Source organism: Aquila chrysaetos, chromosome 23, assembly GCF_900496995.4.
Source record: "Aquila chrysaetos chrysaetos chromosome 23, bAquChr1.4, whole genome shotgun sequence".
NCBI lineage: Eukaryota > Metazoa > Chordata > Aves > Accipitriformes > Accipitridae > Aquila > Aquila chrysaetos.
The window spans coordinates 8,074,048-8,093,505 of record NC_044026.1 but is presented as its reverse complement, the minus strand read 5'-3'; the positions used below and the strand labels follow the sequence as shown (position 1 = coordinate 8,093,505).

At 43.5% G+C, this 19,458-nt stretch overlaps 1 protein-coding gene across 6 annotated transcripts in view; it reads right to left on the bottom strand.

Moving 5' to 3' along the window:
* Positions 1-12,999: 12,999 nt before the first annotated feature.
* The window catches only part of CRACDL (CRACD like), a 71,454-nt gene continuing 64,995 nt past the window's right edge, over positions 13,000-19,458 (bottom strand). For 5 of the 6 annotated variants that reach the window (XM_041119450.1, XM_041119451.1, XM_029998647.2 and 2 more), the window contains exons 9-11: positions 18,022-18,221; positions 16,157-16,292; positions 13,000-15,335 (exon numbers count right to left, since the gene is read on the bottom strand). In XM_041119450.1, the coding sequence (XP_040975384.1) occupies positions 15,190-15,335; positions 16,157-16,292; positions 18,022-18,221 (482 nt within the window). In that variant the 3' untranslated portion in view covers positions 13,000-15,189. The remainder of the gene's footprint in view (positions 15,336-16,156; positions 16,293-18,021; positions 18,222-19,458) is intronic. The other variant, XM_041119454.1, reaches the window with a different exon arrangement.

The following is a 19,458-nucleotide window of genomic DNA, read 5'->3' as shown; positions in this document are numbered from 1 at the left end:
CTATCTATGTCACAAGAGCCATGCTCTTGCGGTGTAGTGCTGACTGGTTAACAGTGTTCAATCCTTTTGATTGACTCGATTGCTTCCACTTTTTTTTTTTTTGTTTTCCACCTAATTCAGCCAAAGTCTATAGTACACATTTTTACTCTCAGTTAAGGCTCTTATGCTAGGTGTAGTGGGATAGTTCCCCACTAGAATTTTAGAAACTGTGGAAAAATCTTACTAGCTACTCTGCCTGAAGAGTGACATTTAACAAGTCTCCATAGATCTTTTTTTTTTTAACCACTGCTTAAACACATTAGAGTATTTTTACACATTTGGGTACCTGCACAGTAGCCCTCAGTGATTTAGCTGGCTTTCTCAAAGCTTGCAAAGAGGGGCCAGTGGCAACTCAGGCAGAGCATAAAAAAGCAGCTCAGGAGAAGTTTGCAAGGTCTTGTTGACACCTTGGCTGTTCTGTGATTTTATTCATTGAGTGGTGAAAATTTATTATGTAAATGTGTGCTTTAATCCTCACTTTTATAAAGAAGTGGAATGAAGTGGATTTTTTTATTGAAAAACAAATTCAGCACAATAACTTTCAAGCAAAAATTAGTGCATGCACATCCTCGTGCACACGCACACACACACACATATATGGCAGACTTTTCTGTAGAGATCCCAACAAGCTAAAAACATTAGAGCCACCATTGTTTGCCTCCAATAGATAAGTCTTGCTTAGGGATATGAATTTTTGCATTTCTGTGCTGGGAAAAAAAAAACTGGTTGAGACATTTTCACATAAAAGTCCTTTTGTCAGGAGAACTTAGGCTGCTGAAGAAAAGACTCTGTTACAAGATGAGTTTAATGACAGTGATTTCACAAGGACTGTCTGAGCCTTCCTGCTTTTTGTTCTTTCACTGATTGAACATTTGCATGAGGAAGGTTTACCGACTGGACCTTGGCAGTGTCCAATTAACTACTAACTTCCCCATACAATAGAGTAAGTGTAATGTGGTTGTTTCTCAGTTTGGCTGACATTTTCCCCTGAAGTTAGTTTCCTGAGAAGGAAGGCAAAGTTCAGGACAGAAAAAAAAAATTCAACATTGCCCTCATCTGACCTACTACAGCAATAATCAAATGCCTCTTGGCATATTCTGCTGCTTGATGCGTGGAAAAAGTGCACAGTGAAGGAAAATGCTGCAGCTGCCAGAGGAGAGGAGTTGGAGCTGTGTGGCTGACACACCAAAATGTCGCTTACTTCTGGTGAGGGTGGCAGCTCCCTTTTAGGCCTGAACAATATTTAATCCCAGCAAATTTCCAAATTCTTTCTTCCTGCTGAGTTATTCTCAAAATTGGAGAAGATGAAGCACTTCCAAACACTTTGTATTTAAATGCAAATGTTAAGGTGCAAATGCTGTAACAACCATAATAGGGGAGACTTGGGGGGAGAAATTGTTTAAAAAATATGGGAAATTTAAATACTTAGTGTTCCAGGTTTGGTTGCTGAAAAAAAAGACCAAGGACCTTGCTAATCTATACTAGCAGGAAAAAAAAAAAAAACGTGAGAGAGAAATGCATAATCATATTTCAACAGAGGGAATGTTTCCTGCTGGGAAATTTTTGCTATTACCTAAATGTCAGAGTAAAGACGAAGTAGCAAATGAAACTCCAGGCCTGCCGTGATTTCACGTATGCTACAGTGACTGTTTCTGGCACACCTGAGCTGCCAACTTCCATAGGGCTGTGCAGTTGTCATTCATCAGATTTGGAGCTCATTTTATCCATGCACTTTTCCTGACTCAGTCAGAAGCACAACAGCGTTGTTGTCCTTGCATTTCACCATGCTCAGGTTCTGGCTTTCCCAGGCACTAGGAAAGATGCAAAAAAGGTAGAGGCTCTTGGCAGTGGCGGCAAAAGTCTTAATGGTTGCTCAGCTGAAAAATGGTCGTCTGAAAATGGTCTGTGTCTCCTGACTGAAAATTGAGTCCTCTCTCAGAAACAGGATTTATTCCCAGCCTGCCACTAACCTTGTTTTTTAACAGAGCAAACACCTTGGGACTCTCTATGCTTCTGCCTCCATTTCCCCTCAGTTTTGCCTTTTTCAACTGTAAGCCTTTCATGACCGATTCCTTCTTGCTATATACTAGCTGAGCACCTCTCTCAGTGAAGCTGTATTTCTGCTGGGCCTTTGCTACACTCCCATATCAACAATAAAGATAAAGAGGCGCACAAATATACCTGCTGTGTATCAGGGAAGGATTGGCAACGGTTGCCTGCTGCCCCTGCAATCGGTCTGTTTGCCAGGCTGTCTCCGGTGTAATGTCACATGCCATCCCCACAGCACATGGCTGGTGAAAGGAAAAGCAAACTCCCCTTCAACCACCTTCTTAAACCCGGTGTGTTGAGGAGTCGGGCTTTCACTCGCTGTGGAGTTTCTGTCTGAGCCGCAAATGCCTCTGCCATATGCTCAGAGGTGATGAACATTTACATTTATTCATCTCCTTCTGAAGGCAGAGGCTTTTAAATGCATTCCTACTGTTACATAAACATAAATCTGGAAACTGTGAAGTTCATATTGTGCCAATATTGCTGACGGTAGCTGAGGTCCAATGCCTGGGTAAAAAACAGCCAGATACATTTACTCTGAAGAGAGAGTCCAAGCGAAAGGAAATCATGTGAAGAATTAAGGATTTTGATTGCCAGTTAATTTTCCACATGCCTGCTTCATGGTACTCTCTCTCCTAATTTTAAAAGATGGAAAATTTTTCAGGGAAATTTTGAGAACTAGACTTTGTGAATTGGACATCTTCATCGTAAGCAAAATACACTGAGAAGATCTCTCCTTTCACTTACCTTGGAGTAACTCGCTGGTTGGTCCACCGACAGCAGGGAAGCTGCAGTGAAAGGGAAGGCTGAATCAGGCCCTCAGTGAGTATAGGCTTCTGAAAGTACCCTTTCCTAGCAAAAATAAGTACAGGTTCAGACAGCATGGGAAAAGAATCCAAGTCAACTTACATAGGCAAAAAGTAAGATGTTTTAGAAGGAAGGGCCTCTCAAAATCCAGTGCATTGTCTCATTGGTAGATGAAGCTTTGAGAGAGACTGTAACTCCTGTATAATTCTTATTTTGTGCAGAATTGCTACAAACTATAAAGATTTTCTAGCTCCACCCACTACAAATGCCCAAATACCCACTTGAGTAATGCACAGTTAAGACTCTAGCATATTCTCCAAAGACATGGAGATTTGTAAAACCTGAGCTAAAATCTGCAAAAACAATGCAAATCTAAATTTCTGACTGCCAAGAAACACAGACTAAAACTTTATACTCCAGACTTCCAGCACAGGCTCTACCACCAAAGAGTGGGCTGGCCGCACGTTAGTCTTTGCGTTATTTTCTTTGTCTCACCTCTCTTCTTGTCTAGCCCAGCCCGGCTCTTTGTCTTTAATCCTCCTTCCCACAGGAAGGTGGGGTTGTGCAGGACATGGTTCAATCCATTTCATTAAGACCAGATGTTAAGAGTCAAAACCAAGCACCAAACTGTTGGCTAAAACCCAACTGGGGCAAGTAGCTCCCTCCTACTCTTGCCCCGTCACCCAGGAGATGGCTGGTCAGTGGCCATCTCCTCCTCCTCTTTCTTCCACAGCTGACTGAAGGTCAGATCTGGACACCCTGTGAAGACCAAACTGGAATAAAGCAATTGCTGCCACATCTCTTCACTTTATGCTCTGTTTCTGATGAGGGTTAATAACCTGCAAAATGCCATGCTATGGTGAGGGCTCTGCAGACGGAGAAGCAGGGGAAAAGCTTCCCATGCTTTCTTGCACCAACCTGACATCTTTCTTTGTAGAAGGGGGAGCACTAGGTGAAGGATGAACTTGGTGCACATTTTCTGCTGCTAGAGACAGCACAGGGCAGGGGATGAAAATTCCTTCACCCATCAAAAGATGAACTGTGGGGTTGGTGGCTACAAGTTAATAGATGGGGTTGTTTACAAGGATGGGGCAGGCTGCCTCTCCATGAGTAACAGTAGCTGTATGACCCTCTGCATGCATTCTTGGCAAACTAATTCCCAGCCAAAACTATATGTTGAACCTGATGCTGGAGACAATGGTTGGGTGAGCATTTGCACTAACTGCAGTCATTGGCTTTGTCCTACCACGGCTCGAGTCAGCATCGCCTCAACAGACAAAGAGGCATAGCCCTCGCGCTTGTACCTTCCCTACCCCAGCACCTCCTGCTCTGATCCTGTGCCACTCTCCTGTCTTCCCTGACTGCTTTGCCTCCATAATCCTGTATTAAAATTGTGAAGAACAACCAGGAATTGTTAAACCAGCTCACACTGGGATGAAGGGAAGAAGAAACAGATTCATGAGTGACTTGACAAAGCATGACCTTGCAACTTGTGTCCTTCTAATCCTGTCCAGCCCCATCACGTCAGATACGGGTAAAAAGTTCAAATCCTAGGTGCATCCCTAATCATGGTAAGGGGGTTTTTGTCTTCCCGTCAACCTGTCCTTTCTAAACTTTACCTTGAGAAGCGTATTCACTGTGCATGTCATTCCACACCGCAGCAAGGCCATGGACAAGCGGACACAAATCCACTCTGTGGAGGATGAGAGCTTTCGTTTGAACCCAAGGTATGTGCCAAAGTGATTCTGTCAGCCACTGATTTGGGGCAGGGACGGGAGAGGAGGAATAACAGAATGATATCTTTAGACCCCCTTGCTCAGCTTACCTATAGTACATATCATTAACCTTAACTTGTATCGCTGCAAGACACAAGTGTCAAGACAATCCCTGTGAACTGTGCAGCACTGAAAATAATTATCAAAGCCACTCTCCATTTAAACTAGCAGAGCTGTTGCTCTGCTATAATGAAAAGATCTCATGCTTTGCCCTACCGCAGCAGGGATCCAGGCTGTATTAAGTCATTCTGACCGGCCTTAAAGGCTTTAGTGATGTTTCTTTCATTGGAGCATTATCTTTCTGCCAATTTAGAATCCCATCTCCTCCCCACAAAGCAAACCTATAGTTATCCAAGCAGCAGTGGGAGGATGGTAGATGGCAAGGAAAACATAGATAGGACAGGAGCATTCTTCATGGCATTTAGAAATAATGAGTGCAATTTCCCACATCTTAGGACCTTTTAGACCAAGGTTTTAGGAAGAAGAGAAATGAACCTCAGTCAGCCAGGAACCCTACTCGTGTATCTGGAATAACGTGTAAATAGCAGCAACCTCCAACAGGCAACAAAAATGTCAGTAATAACATAAGAGCTCTGGGACTATCAGACAGCTCCATCCCCCAGGAAGGACACTGAGGACATATGTTTTTAAATGAAGCAGTGTATTCCTTTCTTCACAGATTCAAAAAAAGCTTTAGATTCCCATCTCCACGTGCAAACTGGGTGTTCAGCCCCCTCTCAATTGCATGCAGATTACTCTCCTGGCACACAAAAGGAAACCAGCAGTTTAAGAGCAATATGTTGATATTGTATTTTATTCCCCAAAAGTACTTTTCAGAATGACAGCTCCTAGTGTGAACCCACATGCTGTGCAACTACGTGGGCAAATGCTAATTCCACCCACCAAACGCGCAGGTAATAAGAGTGAATGGGACAGGGGTCGGGAGCAGACACCAATCAATCAAAGCCATTAAGTACTGCTGGCAGCCGGAGCACACCAAGCAATTAATAAACTCTTTCTGAAGTTTGTAACATTTCAGTGATGATGAGTTTGGTAACTGCAATGGCTGTATCACTAGCATATTGCATGTCATAGATACTATTACTGTTATTCCTATCCCGAGAGAAACAAAGCTGTAACAAATTACAAGGCTGACACATGCAGTGCCCTTTGGTTTTTAAGATCATTACACCTTAACCCTAGGTTACAGAGTTATGGCACATGTGTACTGACGTGTTCAAAGTCAGGCCTCAGGACGATTCCTATTTATGGATAATTAAACCCTAAAACCATCAAGGGCTGGGTTTCGTCCCTGGCCGCCAGAGCTGAAGGGGGAAAAACGCAACAACGAGGTGGAGAGCATCATGTTGGGCACAGGTGAAGTGGTCTTGTGTGGAAAGCAATGTCTTTCCTCCCCATCTCTCCCATGCCGCAGGCTGTCTTGCAGCCCACAGCCCTACCTCTTCCCTCTGCATTTAGGAGAGGTTGCCAGCTACCAGAGGGTGAACCCAGGGCTGGCCTTGCTCCCCAGGGAGCACAACTGGGATGGTGGGTAGTTCTTGGAGGAAAACATCCCACCTTCTCCTCACAGAACGTGGCTGCAGCCTGTCCCCTCAGCCTTACCCTTGTACTCATCGTTTTTCATCAGAACCTGTTTATATTTTTAAATCACAGTAATACCATATCTGCTGCTAATTACAGCCCAACAATACTAACTCAGTGTGCAAACAAGGCCATCATCCAAGTATTGTTTTGCATAACCAGAATGCTAGGGTTGTGAACATTTGCATAATGTTTAATTATTTAGTCAGAACATAAAATTTGTCTTCCTCTCAAAAACATTTTTATGAAATGTCTCAATAATTAAACACCACTATGTTTATTAACAGCAGGGAAGATTCATAAAATGCATTAGTCAGAAACAAGCAAGTAACTACATCTCGCTACAGTAATCAAAATACGCTGGTCCGAAGTAAGTCCCCAAGCATGGCAAACACCAGTGTGAACTCCTACGTGCAACTGAGCAGAATACGATTAAAAGTGTAACAGTTCAGTGGCTGTACCTTGGAGGGGTCAGGGAGCCAGAATTCGATAGCTTAATTCACTCATTAATCAATATATATACCATTTTGAGAAGACTGCTTCAATTCTATTGAGTCAGCTGAAGTGAGCCCATTGTCTATGAAAGGTAAAATTTGGGGTCAGCTGGAGGCCTGCGTGTAGTCCCACAGTCTGGGGAAGGCGTCTGCAGGCTTCTGCTCCGGCATGCTGCCTGTTGGAAGGCGGCGGGACCTGCGCACCGGGTGGCTGGCCCATGTTTGCACCCTTTGTGTGGGACCTGGGAGCAGGTGGGTTCTTCATGGGGTTCCTCTAGGCAATTGCCTAACAGGCTGGAAAAAAGTAAAACAGGGTCTAGGGAAGTAGCCAGAGGCACCTAATAAAAACATCTGCCTTGACGGCATAGGAAAGGAGTTCCTTTTGCAGCGTTTCTGCACCATTGCTTGCTGATAGAGAAGAGGGGTCAGCTCCAACCTCAGTTATTTTGGTGTGTAAATAGAAAAATTCCCCTGAAATGAATGGTCAGAGTCTGGGCTGAAGTTGCTGAATGTGTTGGGGATGTCCCAGCACCAGGCAAGACCCAGAGGTTCTTTTAAGCAAGTAAAACTCACAGGCTGCTGAGGAAGAGATGGACACTGGCTGTGACACACTGGACTCCAGTTTGCTCAAAATAGCTTCTGTGTGCAAGTCTAAAAGCTCCAAATTGTACCAAGTTGTTTGAAGGGAAGGCAGAATTCAGGGCCAGAAATTGTTTCTTGTTGAAGGAGTAATCACGGACTAAATTAGGAGGAAGAATGCCTTATGTCCTGGGAACAAGCATTCACCTCTAAAATCCAGTATTTTAATAATTTGAACTTATTAGCTTACCTATAAGAGAAGCATAGAATTAAAAGGTTATTTTATTTAGGCAAGATGGAGATTTTTATTGTCTCTTTTAAATTCAGCTTTGTATTTCAGTTGTATTTCAATAATGTTATGCAAGAAATTAAGCTTGTGTCCTTCTGCCCTCTCCAAAACTCATCTGTTACTTGCTAACAATGATTCCAAATTACTCAAGCCAGTTTCTGACACATGCATATAGTTAAAAGGCTTCCTTTTTGTCCATCAGTTACATAAAAGCAGCCAAGGAAACCACCTCTTCTCCTCCCATATCCTTGGCGTAACTTCGAAGACGCAGCCTGAGCGTTAGTGTTTTTCCAGCACTGTGCCGGGGGATCGTGTCAGACAGGAGCTGGTGAGGGTACGGCTTACTTTGGTAGGTAGATTTGAGGAGCTGTTTGTGTAATGGCGTAAAGCAAATGGGGAAACCAGCACAAATCTACCTGTTTGAATAACCACCCTCCACTTTCCCCACATGAAAATGTAAGTCTGCATAAACAGGCTCTGACAGTGAATGCTGCCTTTTTCCTAAGCCAAAGCAAAACCCTCTTCCCCATCCTGCTTTAGGGAAGTAGGTCACCATAAATCTGCATCCCTCATCTCCTCTCCACGATCACAAGGTAAGATAAATTATATCCTCACATTAATCGGGGAAATTGTGGCGTGAAAAGGCAATTCAAAAGCTCAGTGTCTCTCTGGAGAGCAGCTGACAGTGTGATCCACCACCAAAAGTGCCTTGCAACCCACTGCCCCAGGCTGCTTGTGCCCTGCTCTCCGCTGACGGACCGAGCTCAGTAGCTGGATCTGGTGATGAAGAAAAGCAGCCACTGCGGGCTGCTTCAGCGCACCAGGAAAACAAACTGAAAATCACAGAGGAGGAGGAGGAAGCAGCAAAGAAACTGGGCAGTAGGAATTCCGTGCTGAGCAGGAAAGGTTGCCTCTGTTATCTCTAGCTCCAACTTCTTTGCTTTGCTTTGCTTTTCTTCCTTCCGAGACTGTTAACACCACAGTACGCAGACTGTGCCCACCAAATTACCATGCCGCACGAAAGCACGTGCAGCTCATTGAATCTACGGTGAACGCACACTCATGTGCATGTTGCACACCCGTTAGTAAATGTGAATTTACAGTCCCCTTGTGCTTCTATGCCACCTTTATGCAGAGGCCTGGTAACACGCGGTCCAGCGTGACGCCTGCCAGCCGGGGTTCATGCGGCATCGTGTGGTGTACGGTTTGCAGCGTGCCGGCAGGGCCTGGCCTTCACTGGCCCTTGTGTTTCCCAGCGGGTCCTGTGGAGCTGGATTTACTGCGTCATTGAACCACCCCATAGCCCGGGGGTTTGAAAGAACGTACGGGCGAGCTTTGCAATGCCACGAAGCTGGAGTGCGGGGAGTGACATGTGCCACAGCTCCTCTTACTTGGGAGTCTTTTTTTTTTTTTGTGGTTCAAAGTAAAGGCATGAACCAAACAAAAGGCTTCATTAAGCAAAAAGCAATCCCTTTTGCATACTGGAGATGAGTACTGCAGGAAGAGGCAAAGGAGTTAAAAGAAGTCAACCCTTGTTTAAAGGAGTGGCCAGATGGGGAAGATGATGTCTGTTTTGCCTGGACAGGCTCAGGGCCTTATTCTTCTACCTTGTCTGCAGGCAGCCTGCCCATCAAAATTATCTCTGGTGCTGAGTACAGAGAGGACGAGCCAACAGCTTATTACAAGCCTCTGTTATTTCTGCTGAGAAAGGTGGCTTTTATTTTCCTGAAGGGTTATTAACTGAATCCTCCTCTTGTCATAACTCTGGGTGTTTTCCTCTGCTCTTTCTAGACAGTTCTCCTTGGTTCTTCGATGTAGGCAATGGTTTGAAGTGTTTACTGATAGTCTTCTTAAATTTGGGGTAGGAGGAATAAAAATAATGTGGGAATAGGATTTCTTTGGGAGACACGATCGTCAGAGCATGACTTTGGGACAAACTTGACTCTGCAGTTCAGCGACCTCCTGACATGGTGTTGAAATCTTTACAGCACCTTGGGCTGTCCCTCGCACAGATAGTCCCGTGACTGGAGTTAGAGCCCAGAGACAAGGAAACACTGCTGCTTCACCTCAACACGGTCTGATACTAACTGCTGGTTGGGGCAGGCAGCATGGGTGGTGGTTGGCAATAGGAGGGTCTTGCCGGATTCCTCTGCCTCCTCGCTATCTCTGATGGGGCCATGCTCTTCCACAGTCTGGCCCAAGAGCAGCACAGGCAGCCTGGTTATCTTGTCCTCTTGGAGCTGCTGGGATGGGTGACGAGTGACAGTGTGGAAGCCATGTACCGGTAATCATCACAGGACCCATTGGTGCAAAGTGCCGTTTTCCAGTAGACAGTGAACAGAGATGTCTTTCTTTTTCCTTTTTTTTATTAAAATGTTTCTCAGGCAGAGTTGATTTTCAAAGGCAGTGTAATAAATTACATGTCAGTTCTAAACTTTAGAGATCAAACCATATTTGGGAAAAAATGACAGTGAGTTAAGATACCACGGTACCTGGCTCTGTGTCCTTGAATAGGCTTCAGTGGAGTTATGAACCTGCAACATATACCATTTCATATGCAAATAAGTAAATAAACAAAGCAAAAAGAAATCAACAATGAAAGTACTCAATGTGAAAGTGTGTGAGATGGAAGGAAGGAAAATTGTCCTCTATTGCTTTGCTTCAGTAAAACCTTACACGCTCTTAGCTGCATTCGTAAGTTCTTAAGAGAGCGATCTGGCATCCCAGTGAGGGAGATATAGCTCAACATTTTCCTGAATGACCTCCATTTAAGCTGCCTTAGGTGAGCTAGAGAGGTTTTCTTCTGGGAATGCAGCCAGTGTACATAGAGAATTAGAATCTGCAGCAAAGGTGCTGCAAGACACTGCAAAGGAAGAAGATCTGAATGGGCTATGAATACGTGTTCCATCAGTCTCCAGCTTCAAAGTATAACATGATGCAGAGAATTATCTGGGAGCGATAATTGTAAAAATCTTCACATGGTATTTATTTTGTGAAGTCAGACAATAAAAAATCCCACGCTATAAAAACTCAGCGGTTCCTGTTGCTTCTTTACCATCTTGGCGAACATTGGGAGTATGTGAGCCTGAGACCTGTGCGCACTTGGAACTGAAATGCCATCTCCTACAAGAGCTAATCCTGTGCAGCCACTCTGTGCTGGATCACACAAGGTTACATTCCCCCCCCCCCGGGGTGTTATGAGACGTGCAGCACTGCCCAGTGTTCACAAATGGCTTTTTTTTTTTTTTGGACTCTGTAACAGTACAAAAGTTATCTTCTAACCACAAACACAAAATCCTGTAATTAAACCTTTGTTACCCACAGCAGAGTGTTCATCAAGTATACAAAGCAAACATTTTGGCAAGTTTATTATGCTCCTTGAGACTAAGAGAGAATTAATGGCATTGCAAAATTACAGCAAGCTGCTTGCTACGCTGCTGCTGGATATTTTCACTAGCAACAAGATTTTATATTCCTCTTCACCTTGAAAAAAAAGTAACAGATTTAGTAAACATTTTTACTGTCAAAGGTAACACAGTGCAAAATACCATATCAAAGTAAAAGGCCAGAGGGATATTTTGGCCTTAAAAATTTATTACACTTTGCTGTATATTAAAAATAATTTAGTTGTAATTTTTAACTTAAAATTACTAAACATTAGGAGGTAGCTAATTAGGACAATCCAACTAGTAAATTGCATAAGTCACCAAATCTAGAATTTTTGTGCTGAAAGACACCTGATAAGTGATTTCATTTGCATTGTGCATGGTCCTTCACCGCTGGGAAGGACAACTGCTTGCAGACTGTCACCTTCCTTGTTAAACGGAAAGCCAAAGATGTCTCATGAAGCACTTCTGGGAGAGGAAACTCTTCCATTTTTCAAATCCATTTTGTTGTTGTTTGACTGTAATTCAAACTATGTTAGTTTATGTGCATGAGTCACGAACAAAGGGTGAATTTTTACATTTTATGTCCCTGTTAGATGTTATACACCAACAATATATATTGCAGCTGCCTGAGCAAAATGGATCAGCCTGAGTCAGTCATATTGCTTCTCAGCTGGAAAAGTACAATGACGTCCTTAGGAAAGCTGATCAGATCTGAAAGGCTTTTCTGGTGGTATCGAGTGTGAAACATAAATCACCGTTCATACAGAGAAGAAAAATATATTTGTATTTGTATCTTTCCATCGCCACAAAAGAGCCATTTGACCAAAGAAGCATACACAGGCTCTAAAACTATTTTCTGCCTACCTGTTGACAAGATAGCTGGAGCAACAACCACTTACCTGACCCTTCAATTTAGAATGAAGAAATCTGGATACAGACGAATGCCCTGAGAAAATAAAAATTCCCCTAGCCGTCAGATCAGAGGTCCAGGTGGCCAATTGTCTTCTCTTGCACAAAGGGCCATTGGCAGTGGTGGGAGAATATGAAGACAAGTCCACCAGCCACTCCACCTCCCAAAGCCTTTCCCAAGCCAAGGCCCCGGCTTTCATGTTGAGCAGCACTTGATGGATTTTGTCTTCCACTGATTTGTCTAGCTGCTTTTTGAAGTCAACTAAACCTTTGGTGTCTACAACTTCCTATGGCAATCAGTTCCAGTGTAATTATGCATTGCATGAAAAGAAGCACATCATGTTACTGCTTCTCCAAAGCATATTTTGAGATACTTAAATTCCTCCATAATTACGGCAGAATTGGTCAAGATCCTGAGTTTGTTTCACGTAGGCCTGAGCAGCCTGTGGGGCTGCAGTCCCATTCCCTTGGAGGTCGGGTGAAGGTTGCTCATCGGCTCATAGGGAGCCACAAAGCTGGTTGTCGCCACTCATGGCAGTCATTTGCACCCACTCGGCGCTAAAAACCAAAAGTGAGTTGAGACAGCGGAAGCCCTAAGGCAGCAATACCTGGACCACGTCGTAGTGAATGGCAGAACGCAGGCTGATGTCCACCCCACGCTTCCTGCCTCGGCATGCTCCCAAATTCAGATCCCGCATGCCACACGAGGAGTAGGGCTGCGCTCTGTTAAGAGCTGGCCGCCCCCTCACCTCCTCTCCTTGACATGTCTGCAAAATGATGGGGCTTGGTCTTGAGATTGTGAAGGTTTTGCCATGATACCTCTGCCTTTCGTCACCGTTACTCCTGAGCATCCATCTATGAAAACAGGAGGTAGTCCAAGAGGTTTGTACTCTTCCCCACACAGCTGCACAGGTCATGCTCCCGGAATTCAGTCACGATTCAACACTGTTTTAATCATTTTAAAGAGGGAGAGAATTGTAAGGAGACAGACCGTACCTTTAACTACATTTCCTGAAAACACCCTGCTCTTTGCATGGTGTGGCAATAATTAGAGAATACAAATTTGGTCCTTTTTTATATATTATATTCCTTTAATACAGAAACTGGTTTTTTCAAGATTGCTACAAAAAGTAATAGCATATCTTAAAATTACACTTTATGCTAATTAGTTATTTATTACAGAAAGGGTGTTTTGGAGAGAGAGGGAGTTAAGATGGTTTTTATTGTATCTGAAAAATGTATCTATTATTTCTACTGTAGGTCCTAGAGTATAATTTGAATACAAAAAAAAATATCACTTGAGATTAAGGACTGTGCATGCTTGCTCATGGGGAAGCAAGGTGAATGTTGTTTGCACAACCAACCTTCGGGCGATTGAGCCCAAGGTTGCACGTCCTGTAATTAAGTTACTGTTTCTGTTGTGGATCTGTTTAACAGAGAGTCGTCTTGCCACTTCTGATTTCAGCAGGCATGCCCACACTGCCTTTTGTGATCTGCATAAAGGAGAAAACCCTGGGACAGCTGGCAGAAACCCGTTTGTGTTGGGACCACTGACAGCTGCTGTGATGGGCTGGAGCAGGTCCATGCAGCGGCTGCGTCAAGCCTTCAGCAGCCATGCAGGCTGATTTCAGCAGCAATGTAGGCTGACTGGCCTTATCCAAAAGCTTTGACAAATATAAAAATTGTTTTTCTTCCTCCTATTTTTGATGATGAAAGACAACCTGTCCGAAAACAGTTATCAGTGTCTTGGATATTCACATGTTCCAATGCCCTGTTTCTTTATTCATTACAAAATGTAGTTGTCATTACTGAGGGAGCTCAGGTTTTCCTCCCCACCTCCTTAGAGAAGGGAAGATTTTGAAACTCCAAATGCAGGTGTTAGGAAATCCTAGGTTTCCTAAAGTCTCCCTACATTTTTCCAAAAAGAATGTTAATACCACAAGAAAAACAGAATCACAAATATAAACATAAATAAACCTAGGGAGTGCAGTGCTAAGGTAGTACTTCACACATACACAAAGTGAAATGCTTGCCTTAGCAGTAGGGCATTTAGTTTCAAAGAAATTCCCTAACGGGGTTTGTCGTTTGCTTCTTCAGCTCAGAAGGAGGTCTTAAAATATATTCAGAGTCATTTTGGTCAATCAGCAGCAATGATTTCTCTTGTCAATCTTGTTAAACAGGTGAAGGTGAAGAGCCTTCATAAGCAGGAGTCCCAAACTGGTGGGGGAGACTCAGGCTGATGAGCCTGAGAATTTTATATAAAGTTAGTAAAGTACAGAGATGCTATACATTACTGGTTTTTAATGAGAATAATTAAGGTTATGTAGGGGATGGTATGTGAAGCTGACGCCGCAATGAAGTTCACAGTCTTTCCCAGCATTTCAGTTTGGACTCTAGCTCAAGGCTTTTCAGTTCTTATTTTTTAACTAAATTCATATTGTCTATTGCTACTAATCCTAGCCTCCTAATTGAGAATGATGATTTCACATAAAGGAAAGCCAGTTGCAACCAGATAAATTCAGGTAGAAAAGCAACTGTGAATGCATTGATGAGCTTCCCACTGCATTTCAGTTTCCTTACTGCTCGCCTGCTTGCAAACACCATGCAACCAAGGTTGCTCACAGAAGGAGCTGAGGAATTTTTATTCGTGGTCACGCATAAATGTGTGTCTTTGTGCCTCATGAAATGTCACCTAAGCCCAGAAACTGGACCACTTGGCTCAGCTAGGCAAACACGCAGCTTAAGCAACACATTTTAATGGAGTACTCACTAGCAGCTATTCATGAAAACCTCCATGGGCCAAACAGCTTTGACAGAAAGAGTGTCAGGCGATTCCAGTGAAATGCATCAACAGAATCAGGATGTTAGTGCACAATTTATAAATGTAAACAGAGAAAACCATGACAAATAGAAGTTTATAGCAACAACAGAGGTTCAGCAAAGTTTAGCAAAGATCCTGTTTTGATGCAAATGTCATTAAAAGCAGAAAGTGCAGGAAATACATACGGCAATAGTTTTATTTTCCAAAGTGTAAGTACGTCCTTAGCGTTATTTAAGTAATCCGTTGCCATTGCGATCCTGATTGCTACAAAGTTGAAGGTAAACGTTTTGACTGCATCTATTGCACACTTTCTCCACAGCTGTATAATAAAACCCTTCTCCAGTATCAAGAGATTCTTCACTGTGATTAGCTGATCTGTAGAAGTTCAGTTAAGTAGTTGACTTAATTATGAAAGATGCCATTTGCTTGCATCGTTCTATTTTATAATCTGTGGCATACCACTCCAAGCTTGCGATTTCTTTTTGGCCAGTTCCATCCACGATGGCTGATCTGGAGCAGCATTACTGGCTTTCTTCAAGTGGCTTATTTCCTCTTTATCCACCAGTGGTGGTGATGGAGCTACTGTGAATAAAACACAGGGACATGTTATGTTCGCTTGCTGGACAGCTATACACCCTAGCTCTTTCATTAAAAACTTCCTGTGCCCTGCTCTCAGGTAGAAAATCTTTACATTTCACATGGAAGCTTCTTCTGCAATACGTTATTGAGGAAATAACCATTCTGTGCTCAAAAGAATGCAATGTTTTTCTCAGCACTGATCTCTTTAGTCCCTATATTTACCAAAACCAACATGATGACCTGGATTCCTTGCCATGCCCTATGTTAACACCCAGGCCAAAGAAGAGAGAGTCTTTTCATTAGCAAGAGCATTCATTTGCGAATTCCTCCTTTACCTAGCCCCCAAGTCACAGGAATTTTATTATCTTCAAAACTGCTGCCCTTCTTTCAAATTTGAATTTACTAAAAAGATTCAAAGTTATTGTGGGAGGACTGATGGGCAGACAGTTTGTGATCACATCATTCCAGCTTGCTGAGGAAACCACATTAAAACTGAACATGACTGAAAATAATTTTGCATGCGTTTTACACTTTACACTGGGATAGTGCATTTGGGACCCAGTCCTGTGAAATGGCCTAGCGCTCTCGATTCGCATTTCCTTCAACACAAGTTTTGACTACTCTGTAATCAAAGTGGTCAAAAGAATATGCCACCAAATAGAACCCCAGATATGAGCACTGAGAAAACAGTTTACCCTTGCTGATGTGGGGCTGGGGAAGAAATTACGACCTAGCCCCTACTCCTTTTCCAGCACACTCAAGCAGGATTTCTTCTGACAAGGTTGTGAGATAACAGCCTACATTTTAAGCATTTTATTTCCTACCAGGGACACAATGTGACAGTGAATTGGTTCTCAGCAGTGGCTCCTTCACTTCAGACTTTGTCTCTTTCCTCTGTTCTTCAGAAGTGGTTTTAGGTGCCAAGTGTGAAGGTTTGCTCCGTTGCTGCTTCACTGACCCCTAGGCACAAAGAGGGATAAAAACATGGTAATGCAGAGAGAATGAGACCAGTTTGGAAGAGCAAAGGGAGTGGATGCAGTGCCTGTCATGGTCCAAAGACCACACGTGCTCATCATAAACTGGTCCCAGTCCTCTCACGAGCTGATACCTGTTCAGAAAGCTTCAGTGGTTTCACGCTAGCATCCGTGATACTCTACAAATTAAAACTATGCCTCTGTATCTCTTATTCAAAATGGTATCTATGAGTAGGTTATTATAGTCTTCAATGCAAAATGTATTTCAAGCCCTTTGCACACCTCTACTAACATATATAGGATTTGGAAACAGCCTTGTTCTCTCATGTTTCCCTTCTACCTCCCAAATTTTGTGGGTTAGGGCACTGTATTTTTGGACAGTTGATGGTAAATGGATTTTCCATAAAAAACAAAGTGAACACATCCTCCCATGGATTTTCTTGCCAGTATCAAAAAACTACCCTGAAGCGATAGTGCCTGGTGCCATGTGGGAGAAGGAGAAAGTGGGAGTAGTACAGTGGCACCCAGCCTCACATGCTGCAGTCAGGAGCATCTTGGCATTTTTCTCTGTTAGCTGATACAGGGAAATAAAATGCATGGCATGAATTTTAGGGAACATTGCCAGCTAAAACCTCTAGTTTCCTATTCTGACACAGAAACTGTATTTTGGGATCATTTAAACCCTTGGTGTTTTAAGTGCTATGACAATGTTGAACATTATTGCAGTTCATAATCTTCCCTAGACATTTTATTAGGTATTATTTCTTATTAATCTAACCACTGCTATTTTTCATCATCTAGAGATCTTCTGTTATTCCAGGATATAATACAGCTATCTGGGTTTCTAACAGTACCACCTGAAGCAAGAAAGTAGGCCATTTGCACTGGGAATGCTATACTGGTATAGGACACATGCTCCTGCATCAGTGCAGGGTTCTTACTGTGCCAGAGGTGATACAGGCAGCACTTGCACGCTGCTGTCTCCGTGAGCTAGCCCAGTACCAGGGAAGCCTTGTTAGTATTCTGGATTAACGCCAAGCGCTTCTGCTGGCACACCTTTGTCATCTGGGAAGATTACTTCCTACAGGCATCACCCTCTTTTGCATGGGATCTTTGAAGAGGCAGAGTCAGCCCATATTCCATGGCACCACATGGCCGTCTAAGTTATCCATATACACAGAACCAGAATTTATATCTTGGCACTGTCTGCAAGTGCAAAAGTTATTTTTATCCTATTTCACTTCTCAAGGCTCTAAAAATTGTTACCTAGGAGCTTCTGGGACTGAGCTGTTCATTCAGTGTTAAATCAGTCAGGCGGTAGAAGAGGTTCAATGAAATGCTGTGCTTAGAAGGATAGTTAACAAGAATGTATTCCCTCTGTATTGAGAGAGATCTGAGACTGTACAATTTAGCACCTCATTCTGGGTATTTTAGCATGCAGTACACACATTAGATCTGGTAAGTAAGTATTGGGCACCCACGAAATTTTACACATCTCACATAGTTCCAGGATTTCTTGGAGATATAAAATCACGTATCTGAACAATCAGAGAACTCTGAATCTGACACATTTCTGAGAGCAGTGTCTTTCTTACTTATGAGTATACTCATTAAGCATCTGTAATCATTATGGCATGACTGGTAATAGAGCAGTAGATCCAAAGAATACTACAGGAAGGTGATATGAAAGCATCACAAATTTGTACCCTAAGTACCTCTGTTCGTTCTTTCTCTTTATTTTGTTTCTCTGTATCTGACTTAACATCCAGAGCCGCAAGTTTTTCTCTGTCAAGTTCCTGCTCCTGCTGCATGCCCCTCTGCTTTTGCCTCGCTATGGAAATCCAGGCTGGTTCTGCAGGAGTGTCAGGATCTCTTCCGGAGTCTCCAGCAGCCACGGGGGAAGGCACGCTTCTCTCTGTTGACAGATTATTTATGTACATGGTTATATGAAAGAGAGTTGTAATTAGCTTCAGCTTGCACTTGCTCGATACACTGATTGGTCCCAGGATGTGTGATCAGCCTGGGTAAATAGGAATTCTGTTTAGTTTGGTCTCCAGAGAGCAATCTTCCTGTGCAACCTGTTTTAAGTTACCATTCTACTGGTGAAAAATGCTTTGCATCTTTGTTTGGCTAGAGTCGCAGTGTCACTGCCCTCACGTGAGGGAGATGCAGAAACACGAATCAAGCTTCGTTAATCTACCTATTTCCCAAGGTCTTCCCCTCTGCCCCCTCCTCCCATCTGCTTCGTGGCCTCTTAGAGACATGCAGCAGCCGATTCAAAGCTGGACACAGCTGGACCGTGGCGTGGCAAAGGCAACCCCCTCCCCGCTGCGGCTGCCCTCGGCTCCTGCTCTTCCCATGCCTACGCAGCAGCAGCTGATGCCTTACTCTGGTTCCTGCCTTCCTTCCACCCCTTTAGGAGCAGCCTCTGTCACACAGCCCCTTGGTGCCCACAGGTGCTGTGGGTGACTGAGCACAACAGTCTGTGGCGTCTGATCACACAGAAATAGTGCTAAAACCACAAGGTTAATTTACGGTCTTTTGACGTGAGGTTTACTTTGAGTTATCCCTGCTGATGCTGGCCATGTTCTCCACTGGGGCCAGTCACATTCATCATGCTCTACCAGAACTGAGATTTCAGTGAGACAAGAAAATAAAAGCACTTCCTAGAGTAAAGGGTCAAAAGTGCTACCCTGCTGTCCTCACAACTGCTACCCAGGGATAAGCAGTATCCAGAGGTATGGGGAAGTGAAATACCCCCTATTCAAATATTCTGTGAAGGGAAATCCTGTCTATACACTGAGCAGAACTGGATCAAGAGAAGAGCCTCAGCTCCTCTGTTGGCTGCAGCCCCCAGGTTCTCCACTTCATTGGCTGACGCTGCACCCAAAATTCAGTTTTTCAACTAATGTGGAGCATTTGTATGGTTTAAAAAAGGAACAAGAACAGTTCTAACACCCTTAGAGCCATGTTAGAGCCATAGGGAAAGATGCTTTAACCTTTCCCAGCCGTTTCTGGCCACTAATGTACCCAAATTTATGGAAGGCTATTTCAGAGTAGAAGTTAAGCTTCTCATCCTCAAATCACACATTGTCCTGCCCCTAGGGAAAGTTTGTTACCTAGTCAGCATCCTGTTCAGGGACCCAGGAGGA